Source organism: Gorilla gorilla, chromosome 1 (assembly GCF_029281585.2).
Source record: "Gorilla gorilla gorilla isolate KB3781 chromosome 1, NHGRI_mGorGor1-v2.1_pri, whole genome shotgun sequence".
In the NCBI taxonomy this organism is placed as follows: Eukaryota; Metazoa; Chordata; class Mammalia; order Primates; family Hominidae; genus Gorilla; species Gorilla gorilla.
Genome location: NC_073224.2, coordinates 215,754,218 through 215,778,799, shown reverse-complemented (window position 1 = coordinate 215,778,799; position 24,582 = coordinate 215,754,218). Strand labels below are relative to the sequence as shown.

Genomic DNA, 24,582 nt, shown 5'->3' with positions numbered 1-24,582 from the left:
TCTGAGACCACAGGCACATGCCACCATGCCTGGCTAGTTTTTCTTTATTATTTGTTGAGAAATGGTCTCGCCATGCTTCCCAGGCTGGTCTTGAACTCCTAGGCTAAAGTGATCCTCCTGCCTCAGCCTCCCAAAACGCTGGGATTACAGGCATGAGCCACCACACCCAGCCAGACCAGGAATTCTAAAAAATTATGATTCATATGTTAAGGACTCCAACACACTAGACCAGGGACTGGCTTCTGCCCCCAAACTGGCTTGTCAGCAATCACAAAGCTCACAACATCTCCAGCCCCATGAAGCGCAGCTTGTAGCTTCTTACAGTACAAGTGCAATTTGCACAAACAGGAATGCTCACGTCATGTTCCACCAAGGCCAACAGGCTTTCCTATGTCATTGAGATTTGTGACATATTTTCATTGACACACCAAAGAAGCCAAGACTTTCCTCTGATGTTGGAAGTGTTAAGAGTGGGAGGATGGGCTAGGATGATGTCTTTTTGTTTACTACATATTCATAGGAAGAGAAAAGCAAAAGAGGATGAAGTTCTGGGAAGTAATAAAATAATCTGTCTGGGCAGGGAGGCTCATGCCTCTAATCTCAGCACTTTGGGAGGCCACGGCAGGTAGATCCGCTTGAGCTCATGAGTTCGAGTAACATGGTGAAACTCCATATCTACAAAACATACAAAAATTAGCCAGGCGTGGTGGTGTGTAGTCTCTGATACTCAGGAGGTTGAGGCGGGAGGATCGTTTGAGCCTGGGAGGCAGAAGTTGCAGTGAGCAGAGATGGTGCCACTGCACTCCAGCCTGGGCAATTGAGCCAGGCCTTGTCTCAAAAACAAAACAAAATAAAACAAAAACTTAGTGTCCATTGGAAGGACCCTCAAAATGATCTTCCAGCCTTCTGGTTTTACAGATGGGAAACTGAGGCCCAGAAAAGGAAAAGTATTGTGCAAGACCACACAGCGAGTGGATAGTAGAGGGGTGCTTCAAACCAGCAGTGTTTGCCTCCAAGATCTGCGTGATTCCTCAAACTCCAGTCAGGTCTCCCTGGTCACCGCTGCTCCTTGCAGAGGTCTCATCAAACGCCTGGTCTGCCTGCACCATGCAGCCTGGAAGGTGAGCCGCTGGGGGATATGTTACCCACCACGTCCTGATACGTGCAGAGGTGGGGTATGTAGGGGTGACTCACTTTATCCTTCAGTTCAGAAGCCATTTCAGAAATCAGAGGCAGGTGTTACTTTGTGGTGTTGGGAGTATAGATTATGTTTATTTTCTCTATAATTTCCAGGGTTTTCCAAAATTTTACAACAAACATCTATAATTTTATGAACACTCCCCATCTTATTTTTAAAAAGAAAAAAGTTGGGGGGCAGAGAAATGCCCAGCTCAGTACTGAGATCCATCAAGTGAGGCCAGCCGGTATCTGTCATACCAGGCAGAGGCTCCGTGCTGGAAGCCCTGGAGGTTACCAGCTCCAAGCCTGGTATCCAAGGCCTCCTGGGCAGCCTTAGCCTCCTCCTTCCCTTTCCTCCCACCAGACCCTGCTCCTGAGATGTCCTTCTCCCATTACCACCACAAAATCGGACTACTTTTTCAGGGCCCAACACCAATTCTGCTAATTTTTTTTTGGCTCAATCTTGGCTCATCACAACCTCCGCCTCCCAGGTTCAACGGATTCTCCCACCTCGGCCTTCTAAATAGCCGGGATTACAGGCACCTGCCACCATGCCTGGCTAATTTTTGTATTTTTAGTAGAGACCAGGTTTCGTCATGTTGGCCAGGCTGGTCTAAAATTCCTGACCTCAGGTGATCTGCCCGCCTTGGCCTCCCAAACTACTGGGATTACAGGCCTGAGCCACCTCGCCCAGCCTGGATGAAGGTGTTTTAAAAGCCCTACCTCCCCCTATTGGGACGACCCTCTGTCTCCCTCGTTGGACCACTGGCGGCACTTTCCTTGGACCTGCTTTATAATCTTTATCATGTCCTGCCTTGTCCTGGAGTTGTTTGTGCCCAGGTCTGTTTCTCCCACTGGACTGAGGCCTCTTTGCAAGCAGAACCTGCTTATCAGCTGCCTTTGTATTCCCAGCTCCATCCTCAGCCTCCCATATGCTAGACTTCAGGTGTCTGTTGAACTTACGTGAATTGAAACCATGGGATCCTAAAAGAGGGGTGCGATGTATCAGTTTATGGCAGGGCTCATGACCCTTGGCACTTTTGACATCTGGGGTCGGATAATTCTATGTGGTGGGAGCTGCAGTGTTTAGCAGCGTACCTGACCTCTACCTATCAGATGCCAGTACTGTTAGATAGCCCCAGTGCATCCGGGTCTCCTACTCCAGGTCCAGGGTTCATCCTGCTCTCCTGGAAGCCACTCAGGACCCCAGAAAGATCTTTGCTTCTCCACTTTGGTACATCCGCTCCACCCCCACCCTCACATCCTGCGTTCTATCTTGTCCCCTTTCCTTCTGCCCCACCCCTGTAGCCTGTGCCAGGCTGTGACCCTGGTACAGGTTGTCCCTACTGGTCCATGCAGACTAGACTCAGACTGTGCCTGGACACACCCTGTCACATGCTCTTCAGCTCCTTGGGCTCGTCCCCGTGCTTGAACACACTGATGGTGACCTGGCCTGTCTCGGAGCCATACTTGTTCTTGACGAAGACGCCGTAGCGGCCGCTGTCTTCACTGTTGACCTTCTCAATGGTGATGGTGACCTCTGTCCCCCTCACTTCCATGCGGTATCGGTCAAGGAAGGTGACAGGCTGGTCATTCTTCAGCCAAGAGATTTCAGGGGTGGGGTCTCCTGAGACGATGCAAGTCAAGCACAGGGTCTGTTTGAAAAGACAGGAAGGGAACAGTCTCACCTCCTTGTAACTTGAACTTAGCATTCGCTTTCATGCCCCCAGAGAGCTCCCAGCTCAGGTTGCTCCCTGTGATAATTTAGTACATGTGTTTTATTATAATTTATAAAGGGGAGAGATTTTATTTTAACCCCACATCCTTCATCCTCAACCTTTTATTTTATTTTGAGATGGGGTCTCGTTCCGTCGCCCAGGCTGGAGTGCAGTGGCACGATCTCGGCTCACTGCAACCTCTGCCTCCCAGGATCAAGTGATTCTCCTGCCTCAGCCTCCCGAGTAGCTGGGGTTACAGGTGCCCGCCACCAAGCCCGGCTAATTTTTGTATTTTTAGTAGAGATGGGGTTTTGCCATGTTGACCAGGCTGGTCTTAAACTCCTGACCTCAAGTGATCTGCCCTCCTCAGCCTCCCAAAATGCTGGGATTACAGGCGTGAGCCACTGTGCCCGACCATTCTCAACCTTTCTACAGGAATACTTACCCATCAGAATCTCAGACCATAATTACTCTCGCAATTATCGGTCCTAGAATGGCCTTCACTTTGTTTTATTGCTTTTTGTAATATATATGTCACTACGATTTTATAATGCAAGTAAGATTATATTGCTCTAGTGCATAGGTTTATGAATTAAAATAGAAAATTACTGAACAAGCTCTAATGCAGAGCACTATAATGTAATTATTAAACACACAGGCTCTGGAGTTGGGCTTCCTGGGTGTGAATCTCAGCTCTGCCCCTTCAAGCTGTGTGACCTTAGGTCTCTTAACCTGGGTTAAGGGACTCTGGGTTTCCTCAGCTATGAACTATGATTAGTAATAAATAAAACCCTATTTCATGTGATTACCTTGATGGCTAAAGAAGCTCAAAAAGATAATATACATGGAATCGTGCCTGACACAAAGTAAGCACCATCAATAAGTCAGCAATTGTTTTTAGGAACACTAGATTTACATAAATAAGTTCAGTCCTAGACGGGCTTTTAGGGATCTCCCAGTAGACATTTCTTTTGGACGCTGAAGTCTGCAGGTAGAAGTCTAGGATGCCCAGGGCTGTCTAGACAGATGGAGATAGAACTAGGTCAAGTACCCACTGAGGGCTGACACCAGGCCCAGTGGCTTTCCTTTGTACCACATGTCATCAATGAGGTGTGGTCACTTGGCCACTCTTTGGCTTTGAATCCACGGCGCTGCATTGTTTCGTGATCTGTGGTGGATGCACGAAGGAACACAGAGGGGGACTGCTGGCTGTGGGCTGGGAAGGGTCAGTACCTTATCTTCCATGATAGTGGCCACATCCGGCAGACCCCTCACCACTTTGGCACGATCTGGAAGGGAAATAAGAGACCCCAGCGATGAATCTTTTTCTGCCAGCTGCTTCCCAGAAGTTTCATAGAGTTGGGGTTTATTTTTAAGCAAGGCTTCTTTTTTTTCTTTTTCTATTTTCATTATTTTGGATGGAAATCTTTTTTAAATTTTTTTTTCAAAATTAATTTTTTGAGACAGGGTCTCGCTCTGTTGCCCACGGTTGAGCGCAGCAGCATGATCTCAGCTCACTGCAACTTCTGCCTTCCAGGCTCAAGCAATCCTCCCCCGCTCAGCCTCCTGAGCAGCTGGGACTATAGGCATGCATCAGCACGCCTAGCTAATTTTTGTACGTTTTGTAGAGATGGGGTTTCGCTATGTTGCCCAGGCTGGTCTTGAAGTCCTGGGTTCAAGCAATCCTCCTGCCTTGGCCTCCCAAAGTGCTGGGATTATAGGCATGAGCCGCCACACCTGGCCTTGGATGGAAATCTCTAGAACTGTATTACATGCTTCCTTGTATTCATAAGTAGAAGATATGGGACATAGTGTGTTTCTGCCACTGATCTGAGGTCATTTGCTATGATTGGTGGTACCTGGAGGTGACCATGAGATGCTCCTGCCCTCAAGAACCAGGAAGAAGGTAAGTGGGACTCTGAGACTTCAACTGGCAAAATCCACACAACGGGTGTGACCAACAAGGTCAGAGAAAGCAACAGAACCTTTCACTTTTGTCTGAAAAAACAGAAGCTTTTGGGACACTTTGAACCTGGTCAAGCGAGGGACCTGGTGGCCATTGTGGGTGGCCAGGAAGAGTGTGGTTGTCAACCACTAAGCAGAAATCTGGTCTACTCCTCATGGTGCAGGGGAAGCTGTGGGAACAGGACGGGTGGTCAGCACGGCCTAGACCAGGGATCAGGGAGGTGCAAAGAGCCCGATGCGGATGGTGTCTGTCCAGTGGGTGAAAGGGGAGCAGGACCCCAGATGGGGAGGGGAAGGCCCCACAGATGGATGCAGTTGTGGGCAGAAAGTGTCACCCACCCTTCACAGCTGGACAAAATGATTGTTTCCTTCAGCTCTGATGCCACACGCCCCAGCAACCCAGTGTTGGTGAATTCAGCTTTCCTCTATTAGGGTCCTGGACGGGGCTTCTGTTCAGGACGAGGCATTCCACTATGGGCAGGGACATTCTCACTGGGCGAATGATTAGATTCATGGTACAAGAGCCTCCTCGTGGCCTGAGGCTGAGGCTGGTCTTGGGCTGTGCTCCCTCCACCGAGGCGCCCCTCAGCCCCCTGCAGGAGCTTCTCACTGCATGGCCACTTATACCCCTCAATTGCCCCTTCCCAATAACAGCTATGAGCCTGAGGCCTGCACTTCCTGTCAAGTGGGGACACTCGGGGACAATGATGCCACGCAGAGCGAATTATCCCCTCCCACACATGGCCTCAAGCTGGCGGTGTGAGTTTTCTTGTCTGTTCTTAGAGCTGTGCTGTCTCCTTCTATGGCCACACCTGTGCTCTGCTGCCTGCCCGGGTCTTTCCCTCACTGAAATCCTTACTCCTCATCTGTTGGGCCAGTGAGAGCAGACAGCCAGACTCCTACCACCAGGCCGCTTAGAACTGGCTTGGGTTGGGAGGTGATGAATGGGACAAGTTCAAGCTCATGGATTTGGTGGTGGCTCCCCGGGTGGCCCAGAGGCCGTGCCATGTGCCTCTGGGTTTGGGGCTTCATCCTGGATTCAATGAGGCGCCAATGCCTTGAGAGCCATAGCTTCAGCTTTAAAGTCACCCCATCCCCACAGATCACTAGGGAAGGCCTGCCCAGCCTCATTCCTGTCTGTCCCCTCCTTTTCGGTCCCACCAACGTAGTCCATGTGCCTGCGAGAACCAGGCTCGCGCTGGGTGCTTCCACAACACAATCCCGGGTGTCCTCGGATTCTGTCTCTGTCTTGCCCAGGTCTTCCCTGCAGCTCTGTAAGACCCTAGAGCCCCACAGACCTAACTGTGGAATGAGGCCTTCAGCAGCCCACCAAGAAGGTTGAGCTTCCAGGAAGTTTGCCCCAAATTCAGAAACAAAAACAACAGAAATATCGGCCGACTTACTCTTCTCGATGATGGCCAAGGTTCTGAAAAACAGAAATGGGAACAAGGTGTGACATTCCACTTGCTAAAGGACAGTCCAGCCCAGGTGGAGGTGAGGGGTGATGAAGGAAAGGTGGAGCTGGCTGGGGCTCCCAGGAAGGAGTCCTGAGCCTAGTTTATGCCACACCCTGAAGGGGCCTATAATTCACACTGAGAGATGTAGAGGAAACTTACTTCAGTCTCTGATGTTCAGCCATTGCATCCTCAAAAGCTATAAGAAGGACAGAGGAGAAAGGGGGCCATCAGGGCCTCTGCTGTCCGATGATGAGGACAGGGTGACCCTGGGAGCAAAGCTTATCCCTGACTGTCCTCCACTCTCCTCCCCATGCCGATGTTCCTTTGGGGCAATGGCAGGACTGCGTGGGAGGGTAAGCGTACCCTCAGAAGACCATGGGATTTTCTTTTTTCTTTCTTTTTATTTAGCTAAAAATTTTTAAAAAATATTTCTTTCCTTAACACCTATCCCAGAGTAACCTTTATTATTATTCTTTTATTTTTTGAGACAGGGTCTCACTCTGTTGCCCAGGCTAGAGTACAGTGGTGTGATCACAGCTCATTGCAGCCTCTATCTCCTGGGCTCAAGCAATCCTCCCGCTTCAGCCTCCCAAGTAGCTGGGAATATAGGCAGGCGTCACCATGCCCAGCTAAATTATTTTTAGTTTTTGTAGGAATGTTGCCCAGGCTGGTCTCACTATGTTGCCCAGACTGGTCTCAAACTCCAGAGCTCAAGCGATCCTCCCACTTCAGCCTCCCAAAGTGCTGGGATTACAGGACTGACCCAGCGTGCCCAGCCTGTCCGTGGGATTTTCTAAGCAGGTTTCCCTGCAGACATAGGTGGATGGCTCACCTTGCCCTGAGAGATCTGTTGAGAGCTGCCGGACTTCCTTCCCTGCAGCTATTTCCAGAGTGTATTTGCCCTTGTCTGAGTCTTTGGGGTCCAGGATGTGAAGCCAGATCTCATCCAGGGTGGTGCCCGTCCTTATCCGATCACCACTCTCCAGACGTTTGTCTCTGAATGTGAGGGTGGAGAAATGGTTAAGGCTGACTGTCTGCAGGTCAACAGATACCCCTGCCCCAAAATCCTCTCCTCTGGTTTTGTTTCAAGATCGTGGGCTATGGGTGGTGACTATGAGGCACCAGATAAATATCCATTCACTTACTCATTGATTATTCAACCCTCCATTCATCATTCAATACTGCATTCATTCATTCATTCATTCATTCATTCATCATTCCTAGAGACGCTGTCCTCTGTTCCCAGTGTTGTGTTGCAGAGGTGACACCTCTGTGCTTAGTCACAGGACTCAGAAACTCTCGCTGGGGGAGGAACCTATTGTCCTAAAATTCCATCTGTTCTTGGCTCTCACTCATTTGACAACCTGGACCAAATTAGTCAAGCCTTCTCCATAGAATGGGTGCAGTAATGTCTGCTCCACAAGGCTGAGGCATGCAACTGATAAAAAGCACTGGCAAAACTCTGCTGTTGGATTATCTGGGGTCACTCAGAGAGTGGCTGAGTCTCTGTGGGTACCTCATCTATCCTGCCTTCAAGCCCTGGCTCTCGGTTAGTGGCCAGCCCCACAGACCCTTTTCCTGCATGTTTCCCCTAAGCCTGGCTGACCAAGTTTGCTAAGGCTGCAGAGGCCCACAAGGGTTCCCTGACCCACCTGACCACTTGGCTCTTCTTTGTCCCTGCATCCCTTTCTCCCCCGGTTCCCAGCTGCTGCCCAGAGACTGATCCTGCTGTGGCCATAGAGTTTCCAGAAAAATGTTGTCCCACCAAGGTTCCCACCTTCCCTGGGGGATCTCGGCAAAGCCTTTCTACTCCTCCCACTGCTAATCTCTATCCTCAACTCCTGTGGCAGCAAGACCAGGGAGAGACTCTGTCTCTGCCAACCCCTGGGACCAGGCTCTGCTTGGAGGACTGGGCAGGGAGAAGGGAGGGAGGCCCCCATGGGTCAGGTGCTGAATCCTTTCCAGCCTGGCTGGGGCTCTGGGGCAAGGCGGACTTACTTGTGGAACCAGGTGGTTTTCATGTACTCCACGTTGTAGTACTTGACCTTGCTGAAGATCCGGATCCCTTCCTCAGTCCCCTGGATTTTCAGTGGAGTTGCAGAGAGGGCTGGGGAGACAGAGGAGAAGGATGAATCTTCCCTGAGGCCATTTAGGCATCAGATTTTGGGGCCGGCTTGTCTGCCTCTGCCCTGGGGGGGCAGGAGCTGTGGGGGAAATGCAGTGCTGTGAAGAGGTGGGATTTTCTCTTCGGTGTTTGAGGTTGGAAACTAAACCCACCCCCAGTAGCCAAGGCCAGTGTTAGGCTGCTTGGAGGCTGTTGGGCATCAGGGCAGGGCAGGGCTGGGCAAAGAGGCAGGCTGCTTACCACCAATCCTGCCCAGCTCAGTGAAGATGGCATCCAGGGCTGGCGGGAAACAGAAAGAAGGGTTAGCTGGCATAGGGCTCCCCTAGGGATGTGCTAGGAGTGGGGACATCATAGAAAAAGGCTGGTGGAGCCCATGAGCTGCTGTCAGGGGGACAGGCAACTCTGTAGGATGACTCTCATAGCTTGGGGATAGGAGGGGGTTCAGGGCACTCAGCAATGGGGTGGGCAGAAGGGCACTATGGATGGAGGACAAACATGCAAATCTGACAGTTTTTGCAGGCTGAGCTGATCAGCCTGATGAGGAGCCTGGGCCCACTGTGGGACGGAGGAGTGAACTCAGGCTTCAGGTCTCCAAGCCTGGGCTCACTGTGGTATACTGTGGTGAACACGGGCATCAGAGTCACACCGACCTGGCTCCTGCCACTGACTAGATGTGGAATCTTGGGCAAGTTACTTAATCTCTTTGTGCCTCAATTTCTCCAAGTGACATGGGGATCCCATAAATCTTACTGCACAGATCACATCACAGTCTGCTCCACTATGCTCCCTCCACAGCCCCTGACCCATCGCCAGCTCCTACCGTCACCCGTGAGGTCCAATATGGTGTCGTCCTCCCCTCGATCATCAGAAACCATCGCTCTGTAAATTCCCTTGTCCTTTTTGGACAACTGGAAAGAAGGATGAGCGATGGTGGTGTCAGCATGGGCTCCAGAAGAAGAGATGGATACCAAATCCGGAGGCCTGGGCTCCAGGCCTGCCCCTCATTCTCTGTGTGACCTCAGGTAAGACCCTTCTCCTCCCTGGGCCTCCGTTTACTTATCTGGGCTGGGTGAGCTCTAAGGCTCCTTTCAGCTCCAGAGCCCTTGGATTCCTAGCTCGGGGCTTGTCTGGGCCTGGGGAAGGGGTGGAGTGGGGGGAGTTGAGGACAGAACCAGACACCTTCATTTGCATTCACAGGCAGCTGCTCTGAGCACGACACAGTGAGCCTCGCTTTGCAGAGCTTGTCTGGGCCTGACCCACCTTTCACTCCCTGGGGGCTCCTGGATAGTGGGACCCCCACCACCTGCAGTTCCCCAGGAGGAAGCGTGTTTTCTCCTGCCCAGGACAAGGGGGCCCTTTTGGCCCATGTTTGTCAGCCCCAAATTAAGTCTGAACAAACACTCAGCAAAGTAAGAACTTGAGTTGTGCTTTCAAGGCAAGGTCCAGAGATCAGAAGTGACCTCTCATTACACAGCACCTTCCTTCAGCCCTCATCTCTCAATACTTCCCATCAGGACCATCTCCACCCAGTGGGTTTGGGGCAGGATCCAAGACAGAGGCAGCTCTTAACCTGAGGATTGAGGTGCTGAGCCCCAAAAGTCCTCTCTTATGTCCTCACCATCCCAGGAAGGCTCCAAGGTCTCAGCCAAACCTAGGGTGGGTGACTGGAGTGGCTTCTGACCCCATCTTCTAGCCTTATGTCTTTGCATTGAAACACTCTGAGCCTCAGTTTACTCACCTGTAAAATCATGGCATCATCCTTGCCCTGCCTGTATGCTACAGCTGCTGTGGGGATCAAGGGAGGTAACTCTTAGGAGGCCAGAAAGTTTGCACCAATGGGACTGATGATTATAATAAAACTCTGTAACTATGAAGCACCTACTGGTGCCACAGCCTGTCTGAGGAGCTTGCACAGTGGTGGCAAAGGCTGACTTGGTATCAGCCTGGCCAGGATTTGGGAGAAGACCTTGAAATCATTGTTTTCTTCCTAGTCAGCAAGGCTCTGTTTGCTCCAGTCCTCCTGGGCACCCAGTGAGGCCACAGACATCAGCAGCAGGGCAGAAAAAGGTTGACGTTTAAGAGCAAGCCTTGTGTTTCTCTCTTAACCAGGCCACGGTCCACCAAAGGCCATGGGGGAGGACTTGGGGGGAGAATTGAGCTCCAGGCCTGCTTTATTCTGCCCAGATCTGCCTCACATGGAGACATCCTTCCTGTCCCGAATCCTAGACTGTTGGGGCAGGAAGGAGGCGTTGAGAGAGCATCCCTTCCAACCCGCTCATGTTGCAGATGAAAGCTGAGGTCAGAGAGCGACGGGGGCTAGCCCAAGCCTGCACAGTCATTGGCAGGGCCAGTACTGGAGCTAAAGAAAAAAATCAGTAATACTGATTCTGTCTCTATTGAAAATTTGGGGGCTTTAATAGTTTTTTTGCATTAATTTTGATTTTTTAGAATATTGCATAAAATATTATTTATCTTGATTACTGAGTTTTTTGGTGCCTCTTAAATTTTGTGCTCAGGGCCTCACTTGCATCAACCTAGCCTCAGCCCTGCCCTGACTCCCAGCCCAGAGCTCTTGGCCCTGCCTGGCTTGCAGCCAAAGGAGAAAGTGAGCCCTGAAGCTGGAGCCACACTTGCCTCTTCAATGCAGAGAAGTCCCGTTCCCGTCTCTGGGTCATACTGACCATCTGACATCTCTGCCCTCTGGAAGAACCACTGAAAGCGAGTCTCCTTCTTGGTGTTGGTCACCTGGGGAAGGTGGGGAATGAGGAGACTCTGTCAGGCTTGTTTCTTTTTGAGTAAAAACACACCTGTGCACACTTTCAGGCATCTCAGTGGAGTCCTTTCACGTACCATATGTCTCCTCTGCTGGCCTCTGGACTCTGAATTCTTGCTAATGGTTTTCCCTCTGCCTCTTGATCCCTGCCCAACTCTATTTTTCTTGTAAATGTCCATGTGCTTCAGTTAAATGTCATCTCCTCCAGGAAGCCTTTTTTTGAAGCATCCCATAGTCACCCCCCCATCACGATTCATCAGTGTCCTGCCCCATCCGGGTCAAGCATGAGGGATGCTGTTTTCCAATGGTCCTGCCTTGACCATGGGCTCCCAAGGCCCACAGAGACCACTTCATCATCTTTGTACGTTCAGTATCGTGCAGAGTGGCACAAAATAGATGCTCTGAGTTTACTGAATGAATATGCTTCTGGGAGAGCACCCACCCTCCCCTTCCCCAGTTATCTAAACAGGCTGAAGGGTGCTAAGAAGGACCTTAGGCTTTGGAGTCAGATAGACTTGTTCAAACCTGGGCTCTCCCTCTTACCGTGTGGCCTTGAGCTATTTCTCCATTTGTTTTCTCATCTATAAAGTGAGGATAGTAATGCCTGTGTCACAGATGATTGTGAGGCAGATGAAATAATACTGTGAGTCTCTGAGCACAGGGTAATCATAAACACAGGGATACCCCTCAACATATAAACCCTCGCGGGCTCCTAGACCCCCTGACCCCTCAGAACCCCTTCCGGAGCCACTAGGATCTCGTTCGAGGCTGGTCCACCTCACACTAATCCTACCCCATGGGCGCTGGGAAGGTGGGTTTGCTTTTTGGGTTACATGTGGTCTCCTTGGGGGTACTTTCTGTGTGTGTGATCAGCCAAGCACAGAGTATGGAATTTAGGGGGCCGGGTGGGCAGGGACAGCAACTGGGCTTGGGGACAAGCCACAGGTCCCCCTGCACTGGGCCTGGGGGCAGGGCAGGGCAGGACTTGCCTTGCACGTCAGCTGCACTTGGCAGTCCTCCGTGACCTTCCACTGCAACGGCTGCTCAAAATAGGGACCTGTGCGTGCAAAACAAATGCGCCCACTGTCAGAGAGCCAGGCTCAGCCAGGGTGCCACCTGTGTCCAGGCAGTGCTGGGGGGAGGGACAGCTAATGGCTATGGACTTCTCAGATGCTGCCTCTGCCAGGGCTGGGACTGGGGTGAGGCAAGGGCGGTGCTCAGGGCGCAAATTTCTTTCTTTCTTTCTTTCGTTCTTTCTTTCTTTCTCTTTTTTTCTTTCTTTCTTTCTTTCTTTCTTTCTTTCTTTCTTTCTTTCTTTCTTTCTTTCTTTTCTCTCTCTCTTTCTTTCTTTCCTTCTTTCTTTTTTTCTTTCTTTCTTTTTGAGACAGAGTCTCGCTCTGTTGCCCAGGCTAGAGGGCAGTGGCGCAATCTCGGCTCACTGCGAGCTCCGCCTCCTGGTTTCAAGGCTTCTTGTGGCTCAGCCTCCTGAGTAGCTGGAATTACAGGCGTGTGCCACCATGCTCGGCTAATTTTTGTATTTTTCGTAGAGATAGGGTTTCACCATGTTGGTCAGGCTGGTCTTGAACTCCTGGCCTCAAGTGATCTGACCACCTTGGCCTCCCAAAGTGCTAGGATTACAGGTGTGGGGCACTGTGCCTGGCTTCAGGGTACAAAATTTAAGAGGGCTCAGCTCTCACCCTCAGGTCAGGCAAGAGCTATTTTGATCTGGCACTGGGACAGAACCGGACTGAATGACAGTGGACCTCCCTTGGGGACCCAGCAGGGCTGGGGTTCCCATTAATCCGCAGTCCAGCATCTCTAGCACGAACCAGTGGCCAGGGATTTTGAACTTCACCCCAGCAGCTCTTACCCTGTTTTCTCTTCCAGTCCCTTCTCTTAGCATCTGCCTTCCTCAGAAGTTTGTCAAAATCTGTGAAAACAGAGGGAGGAGCTGGCATGAGCCGAGAGGAGTGTGGGTCTGGAGAGGGGACATGGGGTGGACAGAAGTCGAGGGGGTTGTGCTCAGCAGGCTGCAGAGCCGAGGACTCAGAGCTGCAGGGCAGGCGGGGTGTGCGGGGCAGGGCGGGGCAGGGCTGGGGGGGGCGAGGCTGGGCATGGCTGACCGTCATCCACCAGTGTCAAGGTAATCTGGTTTTTGGCTTTTCCATCTTGGAGTTGAGCGGTGTATGACCCTTTGTCCTCCTCAGACAAGTTCTGGATGATCACTTCCACCAGGCCCTTCTCTCGTTCAAAATTGATTTTGCGGTTCTGAAAAGGACAAACTCCAGAGTCCTTTTCCCTGTTCTGGGAACTTTGTTGTAGGGTACACATCAGAGTGTAGTGGGCTTGGGGGTAGTAAGCACAGAGCTGTCAGCCTTCAGAGACTGGGGCTGGCCATTGGGTAACCCTCTGTGGCTCCCCCCTCACCTAGTCCCCTGGGGTGCTTGAATAAGTTACAATTTTTTGTTGTTGTTTTTTTGAGACAGAGTCTCACTCTTGCCTAGGCTGGGGTGCAGTGGAGTGATCAGTTACAATTTAATAATAAGCCCCAAACCCCTGCTGTGCCATGATTTTGCCTATTTTCTTTTCTTTTTCTTTCTTTTTTTGTTTTTTTTTTTTTTTTGAGACAGTGTCTCGCTCCATCGCAGAGTCTCGCTCCATCACCCAGGCTGGAGTGCAGTGGCGCAATCTCGGCTCACTGCAGCTTCTGCCTCCCATGTTCAAGCAATTCTCCTGCCTCAGTCTCCTGAGTAGCTGGGATTACAAGCATGCGCCACCACACCCAGCTAATTTTTGTATTTTTAGTAGAGACTGGGTTTCACCATGTTGGCCAGGCTGGTCTCGAACTCCTGGCCTCAAGTGATCTGCCCGCCTCGGCCTCCCAAAGTGCTGGGATTACAGGCGTGAGCCATTGTGCCCAGCAGCTTATTTCCTACTTCTTTTAAAATAGGAAAAACCCCATCGACGCGTGTAAAGGATAATGGAAAAAAAAATACTCGTGTACTTGCTACTCAGAATTAACACTCATTTACATTTTACCATATTCTAACAGTTTTTAAAATTTCATTTTCCTCATCTAGGTTCTTTCTTCCTCTGGCTTTATTTGTATGTATGATTTGGGGGAGTAATCTAATTTTGTTTTATTTTTCTATAGGGACAACTGATTGTCCCACCACTGAATACTAATGAGTCCAGACTTTGTAACACTTCCTTTACCATGTGGTAAGGTCGTTGCACAATCTTTATGCAGAACTTTCAAATCAGTTTTCTGATTTGCATCTTTTGATGCTGGGACAACCAGCCCCATTGCACAGATGCAGAAACACAGGCACAGACAGGTGAAGAGACCTGCCAAGCTCATATAACCCACAGCGGGTGGACATGAGACTCCTGTCAGAACTAGTGCCCTCTTTCTATAATACATGTTTTCTTTCTTTCTTTTTTTTTTGTCATTGGACCTTTGATATATATATAACACATATTTTTTCCTTTTTTCTTTTCTTTCTTTTTTTTTTGAGACAGAGTCTCACTTTATTGCCCAGGCTGGAGTACAGTGGCACAATTTTGGCTCACTGCAACCTCTGTCTCCCGGGTTCAAGCGATTCTTGTGCCTCAGCCTCCTGAGTAGCTGAGAGTACAGGTGCGCACCACCATGCCTGGCTAAGTTTTTGTATTTTTAGTAGAGATGGGGTTTCATCATGTTGTCCAGGCTGGTCTTGAACTCCTGACCTCAGGTGCTCCGCCTGCCTCGGCCTCCCAATGTGCTGGGATTACAGGCATGGGTACCCCGCCCAGCCACAACATGTATTTCTAATGGCTGCTTTGCCATCTGGAGATGAAATTCACAAATAATATGAGATTGAGTCATGAATTTGAATCTCTCATGAGGTTGACATTGCCATGTCAGCAGTAAACAGTTGAATGTCAACAAATCATGTGGTTCAATCTAATACAACCTATCTACAGATATGATTTACAAAATAATATCATACTCTAACCATAATATAAAGAAGAAATAAGTCATTTAAAATAAAAATATTTCAATATATAGGTGCTTGGATATAACCTTAATTATGCTGCACTGATTTATAATGAATCGGTTTGACTCTAAGAGAAGAAAAGCAAAAAAAATCAGAAGCTATTCTGTACAAAAGCAGGAAAATGAATGAGCATAGGTAAAGTAACCAGCAGAATAAAAATTCTCCATTCAATGTATAGTAACATTGCACACTTTGGGAGGCTGAGGCAGGAGGATTGCCTGCGTTCAGGAGTTTGCAGCCTGGGCAACAAGGCAAAACCCTGTCTCTACAAAAAAAAAAAAAAAAAAAAAAAAAAAAAAAAAAATATATATATATATATATATATATAAATTAGCTGGGCGTGGTGGTGTGTGACTGTGGTCCCAACTACTCGGGAGGCTGAGGTGGGAGGATCACTTGAGTCTGGGAGGTTGAGGCTGCAATGAGCTGAGATCATGCCACTGCACTTTAGCCATGGTGACAAAGTGAGGTTCTGTCTCAAAAACAAACAAAAACAGAAAACAAAAAATAAAATTGTTTGGGAGACTGAGGCAGAAGGAGTACTTAAGGCCAGGAGTTCAAGACCAACCTGGTCAACATAGTGAGTCCCCATCTCTAATTAAAAAGATAAAAAAAGAAAAAAAATTGTACAAAAATACTTTGTATTTATACCTAAAACAGAGTTAGAGTCTAGCCTTGGATAATTATAGGCATGAACGCAGGTTTTTCATCTTAAGAATGTCTGGTGGGGTAATCAAAAGTTGTGGGGGGTGTGGAAATTCTTTGTTTGTGGGAATGTCCCTTGCACTGGCCAGCATGTAGTGTCCCTGCCAACCCCACCCCCAACACCAGCACTGGTACTAAGAGCCAAATGTTCCCATCCCGTCCTCATCACTGAACAGCAAAAGCACACCGTCATTTCTGAAATGGCCACTAGGGGGAAGTACCAGCCCATGCGGAATCACCATCCCGCGAGGACACCTCCCCGGCAGGGGAGCCTCACTTCAGGGATTGAGAGCACCCAATTACCGGCGAGCTGAAGATCTCCTTGTTGTTGAAGATTAGATGTAGCTCAGCGGCTGGAGATAACTTTTCTACTTCCAGCCAAAGCCGCACCTCCCCTCGCTCCAGGATGTCAATGTTCCAGCCGGAGATCAGTTTGATCACTGGGAGGCGCGGGACGGGAAGGGGGTGGGTTGGACCCCTTCTCCCTTTCCCGCTCCCTTCCAGCCCCACCTTGAGCACACCCTTGGCATCTGACATGCAAAACCTTTAGAGAACCTGAAGGAGACTGTACTGGGTGGGGCTCAGAGGAGGGTTTTCCGAATGCCCACTCTAGATTTAATTAATCTCAGCGAAGCGTTTCCTCTTCTAAGAGCTCTGGGGCTGCAGTTCTCAACCTGGCAGGGCATTGGATCCCAGACGACTTTCAAAAACCCTAGCATCTGGGCTCCACCCTCAGAGATTCTGATTTGTCTGGGGCATGGCCTAGGTATTGGGATTAGGAAAGGTGTCATCATGGTTCTGTTGTGTAGCCAAGTTTGTGACCTCCCCTGTTCTAGGGACTGTACACACTGTCCCTAGCCAATGGAGAGAAGCAGAGGTTTAGACGATCCCAAATCCTAATGACTAAAGAGCCAATAACAGTAATTATAAAAGAGGAAAACACCCACATTTCCCTTCCTCGCATCCCCTTTCCTGCTGCTCTTTTCCTTCCGTGAGCTTCCCGAGTGGTCCCTGACCTTCTAGCTCTGTGATTCTCCCACCCTCTGTCCCTCTGGGGTTGTTTCCTGGTCCTTGGCCTGACTCTGCTCTGCTCAGAACATGCCAATGGGCCCAGTGGGAGCTGCACAAGGCTGGTAGCTTGGACTGCTTGCTTACCTGGGTTTCTGATCTCATGACTCAGCTTCTTCAGCTTCTCCAGCTCTGGGATAGGGGGAAGTGAGGAAGAAACCAGAGAGAATGAAATATCCTGGCCGGGGGTTGGGGGCCCACAGGAGCCATCCTAGGATCCTGTGCTGGGTCAAAATTCCAAGAGACACCTCCCCCCACCTTGGGGTTCCTTGGCTCCATAGGGTCCATGATGAGTACTGTGAGCCTTTGCCCTGGGGCACTGAGGGTGATGCCGGGGCTGCTGCTGGCCACCCTGAGATTGCGTCCTCTCCGTGTCCTTCAAGGCCTAGATCAAGTCTCGCCTCCCTAGAGGAGCACCTACCATGTGCCTGGTTCTGCATATACTTCATCAGTCCTCTGCAGTGCTGTGGGCTGAGCATTACTGTCTACCTCTGGTCACTCTAGGACCACTGGTGCCAGGGCCTCATTGCTCACCCCTGTCATATGCTATCTTGGTGTCCCTGGGTCTGGACCACACACCGAGCACTGCAGCCCAGAAGTCTCAGACTGTTCTAGAATGCTGTCTCATTTGCTGACCGTTTCTTCTTCTTCTTCTTCTTTTTTTCTTTTTTTTGAGACAGAGTTTCACTCTTGTTGCCCAGGCTGGAGTGCAATGGTGCGATCTCGGCTCACTGCAACCTCCGCCTCCAGGGTTCAAGCGATTCTCCTGCCTCAGCCTCCCAAGTAGCTGGGATTACAGGAATGTGCCACCACGCCCAGCTAATTTTTGTATTTTTAGTAGAGATAGGGTTTCACCATGTTGGCCAGGCTGGTCTTGAACTCCTGACTTCAGGTGATCCACCCGCCTCAGCCTCCCAAAGTGCTGTGATTATAGGCGTGAGCCACTGTGCCTGGCCTGCTGACTACTTCTTCGTGTTGCCTTTCCTGCTAAGGCGAGCTCTGAATCTACGTGAATATTTTGTACACAGTAGGTGCTCAGTTAATATGGACTGTGTGGATGAATTGGCAGGGGTAGAGACCATGCCTCATTTTCCCTAGTAAGCCCCAGAATCCTTAACACTATGAGTCTAGATTCATGGCAAGTACACGGCAAACAAAACCAAAAAAAAAACCATCATTTTCGTGGATGGCTTTAGTTTGCATAGAATCATCTGATTGTATCTGCATAACAATATTGTTTCAGGTGGGGGCAGCCAGGGATTATAATCCCTCTTTACGGGTGAGGAAACTCAGGCCCAGGAAGGTGGCATGACTTGTCCAAAATCAGCCAGCAAATTAGGGAACTGGAATTGGAACCTGGGTCTCTCTGGCTTCTGTTTCTTAACAAAATCAAAAGGCCCCATGTGCCATGAGCAGGGTAGACAATGGGCAAGGGCTGTCCTGGTTGCTACGGAGGTAGCAGAGTGTCTCATCTGTTGTGAGCACAGGCTTTGGTTCAGTTTCATTTATCAAATATGGATGGTCCTTTAGACATGGTATTCACTCTCTGGTTACCCGCAGTCCCCAACACTCCCTATTGTCACCCCATTTCTCAGACCAACTGCTGTTTGCAATTTATCATCACACTTGCACTGTTGTTTTTTGGGGCTACAGAAGGAAACAAAAATAATTCTAGTACCTTTGCTTTTACCAAAAGTGGGAAAACAGGCTGGGTGCAGTGGCTCATGCCTGTAATCCCAACACTTTGGGAGGCTGAGGTGGGCGGATCACGAGGTCAGGAGATTGAGACCATCCTGGCTAATACGGTGAAACCCCATCTCTACTAAAAATACAGAAAATTAGCCAGCATGGTGGCAGGCACCTGTAGACTCAGCTACTTGGGAGGCTCAGGCAGGAGAATTGCTTGAACCCGGGAGGTGGAGGTTGCAGTGAGCCGAGATCGTGCCACTGCATTCCAGCCTGGGTGACAGAGCGAGACTCCATCTAAAAAATAAAAATAAAATAAATAAAAAATAAAAATAAAAAATAAAAAAGTGGGAAAATAAAAGAGACCAGAAAAATGTAAATTTCACTGGGTAGGGATTTTTGTCTGTTGAGTTCACTGATGTAATATCCAGGGCCTACCTGGCCTGTGGCAGGTGCTCAATAGATATCTATTGATGGAAAGAAGGGGTGGGTGAGGGCCTACTTCTCTGTGGAAATTGCCACTTTACTCATTTTGGTTGCTTCTTGCTGACCTCTGTGGGCATTTGTGTTTGGGACTCTCTCTCTGGGGAGGTGGCAGGGAGGCGGGCAGGTGCATTACCTTCCTCGGTTAGCGTGTGGCTTGCGGAGATGTCTTCATCGGCATCAGTGACTATGACTGAGTAGGTGCCCAAATCCTCGAGGCCAGGTTCTTTCAGGATGACCTTGGACCTGGCAGAGAGATGAGAGCAGAGGCTCAGGGAGGAGCTCCTTGGTCCTGTGCACTAGAGGCCTGGGAGCCAGGGAGTCCAGGTTGCTTCTGGTGAGCCTGTACCCCAAGCAGACCCTGGCCAAGTCAGGAAGCACAGGCAGCTGCCTCCTGCTACCTCCTTAGGGTCCCCTCCAGCCTGACACCTTCAAAGGTGCCATTATCTGGGCTCTCTGGCACTGGGTCTGCACTGGCCACACCACCCTGACTTCCTCCAGGGCTTGAGGCGTAGGCTTAATGCCTTCTGGACAGAGCTGAGGCCGTGAGCCGCTGGGGGAGGACGAGACATGGGGGCATGTGACAGGGGCCCTTGTGGTCATCTGGTCCAACTCTGCATACTATAGATGAAGAACCTGAGTACAGAGAACTTGCAAGAGCAAGTCCCTGGCAGCCAGGCTAGAAACGAAGTCCTCTTTGAAGGTCTCCTTGAAGGTACTTAGTTAGAGGCACATACAATTCCCTACAGAAAAGGAATCTCCAAAAGAACAATGCCATTGGCTGAGCGCAGTGGCTCACGCCTGTAATCCCAGCCCTTTGGGAGGCTGAGTGGGGAGGACTGGTTGAGCTCAGGAGTTAGAGACAAGCCTAGACAACATAGCAAGACCCCATCTCTACAAAAAATACAAAAATTAGCTGGGCATGGTGACATGTGCCAAGCTACTCAGGAGGCTGAGGCGGGAGGATCACTTGCACTTGGGAGGTCAAAGCTACAGTGAGCCGAGATCATGCCATTGCACAGCCTGGGCAATAGAGCAAGACCCTGTCTCAAAAAAAGAAAAGAAAAGAAAAAATAGCACCATTGCAGCCGCTTAAATGCACTCTCCACTATTCTCACTAAGGTGGCAGTCAGCGTCCTCAGTGAAAGACCGAGCAGCGCCTTTCAACCATCATGGATGGGTCCTGCCCTGTGGTCTCAGCCAGGAGCCCCTGCCAGCTCCTCTGACAGTATTTGGGTCCCGTTGAGCAGCTGTTTCTCCTCTCGCCTCACTTACTTGTTAACTTTATCCTCGATCTTGACCCTCTGGGGGTCCAGTGGGCCCTTGTAGTCTTTGGACCACTGAAACTCTGAGGAGTCGGGGGCTTCAGGGGCTTCAAAAGCCAAATAGATAAAGCCCTCTTCATCCACACCAACCTCTATCTCGTGGGCACCTGAGGGCGAGATCCAACAGAGGGCAGCGGATGTTTATGCATAATAAACCAGGTCATACCCCTCCCCTGCTTAAACCTCCAGGGCCTGCCTGTTGCACTTAATAATAAACTTGACTCCTTGCTGTGGCTGCCAAGGCCTTGCAGGATCTGGTTCCTTCTCACCTCAAATGTCACCTCTTCAGAGAGGCCCTCCTTGACTGCCCTAGCTAAGCATCCTATCACCCTGTTTTCTTTCTTTTCTAATAAAGCACATATCTCTATCTTAAATCGCTTTCCTCATGCAATAGTTTACTTGTTTACTGTCTTCTGCTCCCCCCACCCCTACATTAGAGCAGGGATCTTACTCTCTCATTCACTCCTGTATTCGCAGGGCAATGTGCGCATCACCAAATGTTTATTAAATGAATGAATAATTAAAAGAATGGAAAGAGAACGTGCTTTGTAGTTGGGAGAGGTGAGTGATTCTGTCATATACTAGCGTGTGACCTGGTTGATCTTCTTTGAGCTATAATAAAATCAGTGCCAATGTGGGATGATGACCCCTCCCTCAGGGGCTTGCTGGAGGGCCAGAGAAGTGTGAGAGGCTAGCACAGCATCAGGCTTCTCCCAACTTCCCTTGAACTCCACCCGTCCCCGATGGCGTAGCCCAGTGGCAGAGCTCTGGCCTCTCCGGCCACCCCTACCTGGCTTGTCCTCCAGGAGCACGGGATCGGTGGGCATGGATGGTTGCCCCAGACCAGCTGAATTCACGGCCTGTACCTGGAACACGTAACTCTTTCCTGGCTGCAAGTCGGAAACCTGGGGGCAGAGGGCAAGAGCCAGCACTGAGGACAGCAGTGACTCTTCCTGAAACCTGGGCCCCAGGGAGCAGGGAGCCACTCTCAATAAGAAAACCCTCTCCCTTCTTGTGTCCCTCATCTTTCCATGTGACAAAGATGGCCATTCAACACCTGGGGATTGTCTTTGCCATCCTTTTCTTGGGTCCTCTCCACCAATCACCAGGTTCCATCTGTTTTATTTCCCTAATGTTTCTTTTTTCTTTTTTTGAGACAGAGTTTCACTCTTGTCACCCAGGCTGGAGTGCAGTGGCGCAATCTCTGCCCACTGCAACCTCTGCTTCTCCGGTTCAAGCGATTCTCCTGCCTCAGCCTCCCAAGTAGCTGGTACTACAGGCACCCACCACCATGCCCGGCTGAGTTTTGTATTTTTAGTAGAGGTGGGGTTTCACTATGTTGGCCAGGCTAATCTCGAACTCCTGACCTCAGGTGATCCACCCGCCTCGGCCGCCGAAAGTGCTGTGATTACAGGTGTCGGCCACCGCACCTGGCCTCCCTAGTGTTTCTTAAATGTGACCACTTTCCTCCAGGTCCCATCCACGGTCGTGATTGAGGCTTTGTTTCTCCTCACCTGGGGCAGTCCAACAGTTTCCTAAAGGGCGTTTCTGCCCTGGGACTCTTCTCCCCCAGTCTATCTTTCCCTCTGCCAATCTGATGATGTGTACATCTTTTAGTGGCCTTCAGGGTCAAGTTCAAATTTCGAGGTCGAGTACCTATAGTCTTCCTAACCTGGCCTTAGCCTGTTGTCCTCTTGCCCCTCCATCTGTCCCCTTCACTCCACACTCTCTCAGTATCCCCACATCCATCACGCCATTTCACACCTCCCTGCCTTTGCCCTTGCTGAGTGCGCTGCCTGGAATGCCGTCCCGCCTCCCTCCTGGCTCACTCCAGTGTAGCCTGTGCTTCATCACCCAGTTTCGGCAGATGCATGGATTCCAGGAAGCACCTCTCACCTTCTCCTTTGAGCGTCCAGAATTCCTGAGACCTCCTCAATTGCAGCATTTATCACGCAGTATTGTTATTGCCTGCTACCCAGCAACTGTGACTTATTTAGCTTCCCATGCCTAGGAATTGGTCCAGGCCTGGCATTAAAGCAGGTGTGAAGAAATGTTTAGCCAGTGGCTGACTGACCAAATGGCGGCCAACTGTCCACATGCAGAAGCCGGTGCCAGATCACCTAGGCTGTCCCGCCCTGGCCTGGGCCAACCTACATGCGGAGGGGGAGAGCCACTCATATAGGTGAAGACCTCAAGGTCTCAGCAGAGTCCCCTGGCTGAGGCTTGTCTTCCCTGATTCTGTCTGAGGTGGCCTTAATTTCATTTTTTGGTAAAATGAAGGTATTTTAATTTTTTCCGATTATAAAAGAAATACACACTTGTTGGGAAACATTTTAAGTGATAAAGCACAACATGAAATGAAGGACTAAAGCGTCCCTGGCAGGCCCTCCCCCAGAGATGACCAGAATGAACCATTTAGTAAAAGTATTTTTAGAGATTTTTTTTTTTTTTTTTGAGATGGAATCTTGCTCTGTGGCAGGGAGTGCAGTGGTGCGATCTCGGCTCACTGCAACCTCCGCCTCCCAGGTTCAAGTGATTCTCCTGCCTCAGCCTTCTGTGTAGCTGAGATTACAGGCATGCGCCACCACACATGGCTAATTTTTGTATTTTTTTTGTAGAAATGAGGTTTCACTATGTTGGCCAGGCTGGTCTCGAACTCCTGACCTCAGGAGATCCGCCTGCCTCGGCCTCCTAGAGTGCTGGGATTACAGGCATGAGACCCGCCCTGCCCAGCCAAAATCTTTTTAGATTTTTACAAGGACATAATCCATGTAGAAACAGGACATGCACCGTATCCTATTTGTTAGTATCTTATTCTTTGCCATTGTTACGGGCTTCTTGAGCCTGCCTTCTTTGCTCTGGGTGCTCCCTAATGAAATGTTGATGAGTGGGCTTGAAAACTGCATATCCTCCTGCCTGCTGGGGAAAAGCACCCAGGAAAATGGGCTGGAGAAATACTTCCCCTTTCCCTAGGGCTGCAGAAAATGGAAACTAATCCACATAACATTCTTACAAATATTCCTCAAATAAAGGAGGCCCTGAGACACATTGGCCTTAGGTGTAGACACTATGGCCTGTGAAAGTGGCCTTCAGTCACCTGGAAGTCTAACTCTGATTGGTTGTCTAAGGTAGTAATTTGTGTCTGTTAATAATGCTTCAAGTGACATCTTTGTTTCCTGATATGTCTAAGTATTTGTGAGTTGTGTTGGTTAGGCCAGGAGAAGACTATTTGTGATTTCCTTACCTCCTGCATGTGTGGAAGTTAAAACAACCATCACTCCAGAACAAAACTAGTGATTCCGCTAGACCTCTCATTTAGCCAAAGACTCTAGAGTTTGTTTCTCATTTGAATTAAGGAACATGTATCTGCATACGTGTTTATTTATCTATATTATATCTAACATGGTACATATATTATATGCTATTCACATATAAATATCCTACTCTGTATTCTGCTTTGTTTTTCTTAGCCATATAGGATGGATATCTTTTTGTGTCAATAAATGCACGTAGGTCCACCTCATTCTTTTTTTTGAGACAGGGTCTTGCTCTGTCCCCCAGGCTGGAGTGCAGTGGTACGATCACGGCTCCCTGCAGCCTGGACCTCTCTGGGCTCAGGTGATCCTCCCACTTCAGCCTCCCGAGTAGCTGGGACTACAGGTGTATACCACCACACCTGGCTATTTTTTTTTTTTTCTAGAGATGAAGTTTCTCCATGTTTCCCAGGCTGGTCTGGAACTCCTGGGCTTGAGCAATCCTCCCACCTCGGCCTCCTCAGAGTGCTGAGATTAAAGGAATGAGCCACCATGCCCTACCCGTCTCCATTCTTTATACTGTCTTGTTCCTTTAACTGTCTTATTCTTTATACTGCCTGGCACAGGATTCTACTTTTAAGGTACACTGTGATTAACTTAAGCAACACCCTTACTAATGGACGTTTAAGTTGTTTCCAGCTTGGGCCGTTATAAACAAGGCTACAAGAAGCACCCTTGTCCTTAGATCTTTGCACGTTTGCCTAATTACCTCTCTATAATTCAATCTCAGAAGCAGAATTCCTG

At 49.7% G+C, this 24,582-nt stretch overlaps 1 protein-coding gene and 1 long non-coding RNA gene across 3 annotated transcripts in view; one reads left to right on the top strand and one right to left on the bottom strand.

Moving 5' to 3' along the window:
- Positions 1-942: 942 nt before the first annotated feature.
- On the top strand, positions 943-11,348 carry LOC134757707 (uncharacterized). The gene is made up of 3 exons (XR_010132083.1): positions 943-1,121; positions 9,240-9,466; positions 10,961-11,348. It is a non-coding gene; the product is annotated as an uncharacterized lncRNA (long non-coding RNA).
- MYOM3 (myomesin 3) overlaps positions 1,253-24,582 on the bottom strand; it is a 56,741-nt gene continuing 33,411 nt past the window's right edge. For both annotated transcript variants that reach the window (XM_004024914.5, XM_055387734.2), the window contains 17 exons: positions 21,315-21,429; positions 20,475-20,631; positions 19,336-19,445; positions 17,118-17,162; positions 16,266-16,402; positions 13,341-13,485; positions 13,088-13,147; positions 12,207-12,274; positions 11,079-11,189; positions 9,265-9,352; positions 8,685-8,723; positions 8,318-8,426; positions 7,152-7,315; positions 6,479-6,515; positions 6,266-6,288; positions 4,131-4,186; positions 1,253-2,834 (listed from right to left, as the gene is read on the bottom strand). In XM_004024914.5, the coding sequence (XP_004024963.4) occupies positions 2,571-2,834; positions 4,131-4,186; positions 6,266-6,288; positions 6,479-6,515; positions 7,152-7,315; positions 8,318-8,426; positions 8,685-8,723; positions 9,265-9,352; positions 11,079-11,189; positions 12,207-12,274; positions 13,088-13,147; positions 13,341-13,485; positions 16,266-16,402; positions 17,118-17,162; positions 19,336-19,445; positions 20,475-20,631; positions 21,315-21,429 (1,728 nt within the window). In that variant the 3' untranslated portion in view covers positions 1,253-2,570. The remainder of the gene's footprint in view (positions 2,835-4,130; positions 4,187-6,265; positions 6,289-6,478; positions 6,516-7,151; positions 7,316-8,317; positions 8,427-8,684; positions 8,724-9,264; positions 9,353-11,078; positions 11,190-12,206; positions 12,275-13,087; positions 13,148-13,340; positions 13,486-16,265; positions 16,403-17,117; positions 17,163-19,335; positions 19,446-20,474; positions 20,632-21,314; positions 21,430-24,582) is intronic.